The sequence below is a fragment of the Alligator sinensis genome, unplaced genomic scaffold, assembly GCF_000455745.1.
Source record: "Alligator sinensis unplaced genomic scaffold, ASM45574v1 scaffold175_1, whole genome shotgun sequence".
In the NCBI taxonomy this organism is placed as follows: domain Eukaryota; kingdom Metazoa; phylum Chordata; order Crocodylia; family Alligatoridae; genus Alligator; species Alligator sinensis.
Window position 1 is genome coordinate 1,082,664 of NW_005842536.1, and position 2,625 is coordinate 1,085,288.

The 2,625-nt window shown below is 49.0% G+C and overlaps 1 protein-coding gene across 1 annotated transcript in view; it reads right to left on the reverse strand.

Moving 5' to 3' along the window:
* Nucleotides 1-2,625, reverse strand: part of IL7R (interleukin 7 receptor) — a 20,855-nt gene that overhangs the window by 4,554 nt on the left and 13,676 nt on the right. The window contains exons 5-6 of the mRNA XM_006031879.3: nucleotides 2,440-2,614; nucleotides 530-620 (exon numbers count right to left, since the gene is read on the reverse strand). Coding sequence (XP_006031941.1) covers nucleotides 530-620; nucleotides 2,440-2,614 — 266 coding nt within the window. The remainder of the gene's footprint in view (nucleotides 1-529; nucleotides 621-2,439; nucleotides 2,615-2,625) is intronic.

The window sequence follows — 2,625 nt, forward strand, 5'->3', positions numbered from 1 at the left end:
AAGCTCCATTTGCCCCACCATTGCAGCGCTTATGAGCTGGGCATGGTATCTTGAGGTATGTAGAAAAAACATTTAAAACTGTGCCTATGGTCGAATCGCTGATTCTCTGAATCAGCATCGAATCTTCAGATTCAGATTCAGCCGAATTGAATCAGGGACAGTGAGCCGAATCAATGGATCGAATCACTGTCCCCAATTCAGGCCGAATCTGAATCTGAATTGAATAGGGCCCGTTTCACACCCCCCTAGTGGCAACCATCTGCAGGAGCCAGCGGCAGCTTTGGCAGCGGCCAATCTCAAGGGGGGCACTTGACCTCCTGTGCCCCCGCTATGTGTTACCTATGGTCTTGCCTGCCTTCCTGCCTGCCTCCCTTCTTCCTCCCTCCCTCAATTTGTTCTGCAATGTGTTTGTTTATTTTGAAGGGTAAGCTGGGGAGGGGAGAGAATTATTGGCTAGTGAAAGAGCATCAGGGGAACTTTGCAATGGGATTATCTTAAGGATCTTTTGATTAAAAGACATTTAAATTACCTGTTTTTCCAAAATGTTAGGATCAGAACAATCACAATGACTGAAAAGATGAAGCCCACAGTGCACAGGGTAACCATTATCATGTCGCTGTCTAGCAAAAAATAAAGAATAGATACCACAAGGTTACTCCTTCTGTATACAGTATTGTTGTGAGCTCTTGTAACCCGACCAGGGCAAGGTCTTCGACGTGACCTCGAAGTGGGACTCCAGCAACCACTTCATGCCCAGTGGGAGCTTCATGCGCTTCATGGACTGGCGCTTCGTCCACCATGCCCACCTCAACTGCCTGCCTCTGAACGAGGCCGTCCGCTTCAGCCACAGGGACAAGAGGTGCCGATGGTGCGGCTACACAGCAGAGACCCTCCCCCACGTGCTATGCAGCTGCAAGCCGCACGCCAGAGCCCCGCAGCTCTGCCACAACGCTGTCCAGGACTGCCTGGTGAGGGCCATCCCGGCCGCAGCAGGGGAGGTCTGCGTGAAACGACCCGTCCGGGCTGCGAGAGCCAGATGTGTCCCGACATCGTCATCACCAATGAGGAGGCCAAGAAGGTCATGATCGTGGACATTACCATCCCATTCAAGAACCGATGCCAAGCCTTCACTGACGCCCAGGCTCCCAAGCGGGAGAAGTACACCCCGCTGGCCGACATCCTGAGGGGACACAGCTACGACGTGACGGTTGACACGCTCATTGTGGGAACACTAGGAGCTTGGGGCCCCAGCAACGAGAGTGTCCTGCATGCCTGCTGCGTCTCCTGTTGCTACACCAAGCTGATGCACTGCTTCATGGTGTCTGACATGATCTGATGGTCCCGTGACATCGATGTGGAGCACATCATGGGCCACGGGCAGTACTCTGACCCTATCAGACTGACCGCTACCTGACCAGACCGCCTGAACCCCCACTCTGCACCAGATGGACTTCACTTCAAGAGGAATCTTCAGCAATGGACCACCCTGAAGAGGCCCCCTGCGATGAGACTCTATATGGACTGAGACACTTTTTCTGCGAACCACTTCTTCCACTATTGCAGACCATTGTAATGGGTTTGTGTGTATCTATCTTATCCTCTCAGCATCGTGAGTCCCCTCCCTCCCTTCTCCCTTCCCCCTTCCCCCGGGCTTAGTTGGCTAACCTTGTATCTCCTGTAACCTAGTTGCGTTCCCCTCCTCACCCCCATCCTTCTATTGTTAGTCCCTCGCTCGGGCACTATGTATTTCCCTACCGGCTTCGTCAGCTTTTTTTGGATTCACAGTCCTAAACATTTACTAATAAAAGTCAATCTTTACTTTCATGAAAGAACCAATTTATGATTAAAAATAGCAGACAATATTGCCAAATGATACAGTCCCCTGCTTTGGATTACAAACCCACTCAAATTCTTCTTTTTTTCTATCTGTCTGGAGGTGACAAAGGGGCTTTGCACACCTTCAGCCCTTGGGTGGCCAAGGAAGAAGAGAACTTTCTAGTTCAGGCTAAGAGCTGTTCAAATATGCCTCACTAGCTCATGTAGGTTATGGTAACTTGGAAGGTGCTCTAAGTTATGTCCAGGGCCAAACTAGCCCTTTGGGATTGGAGGCCCTATGGCAAAATACAGGAACCTTCTGTTTTTTGCATTTTACAGAGCACACTTCAGTTTTTAGCCTTCGATTTCTAAGACATCAGTCTAAATCTGGCCTGGCTTTGGAGTGATACACCAATACATGCTTACAAATGAAATGGTGACATTTCAACCACAATCTTGTTTGTGATTAATTATAAGCTGATTTCAGCTGTAATGTGTCTGGAACTCGACAGAAAAAGAGGGAGCAATGAGTATCAGCCTGATCCCCAACCTCTCTTGTACCAAGTATCTTAGTCGGGTTTTAAACATTTTACAAATGTAAGACTCTGGGGACTCTCTGCTTACTTTTCTCCAGGGGAGGTTTCATCTCCGTGGTGAAGAATTCAGAGGTGCTCCAGTCACTCCATGTGCCATTGAAAAAATTTCCATTGGGCTTTGAGCGCACTTTCAGTTCATACACTGCACCCATTTCAAGGTTTCTCCCCAGTAATTTTATCTGAAGATACTGAGACTCTATGGTCTAAATAGGGA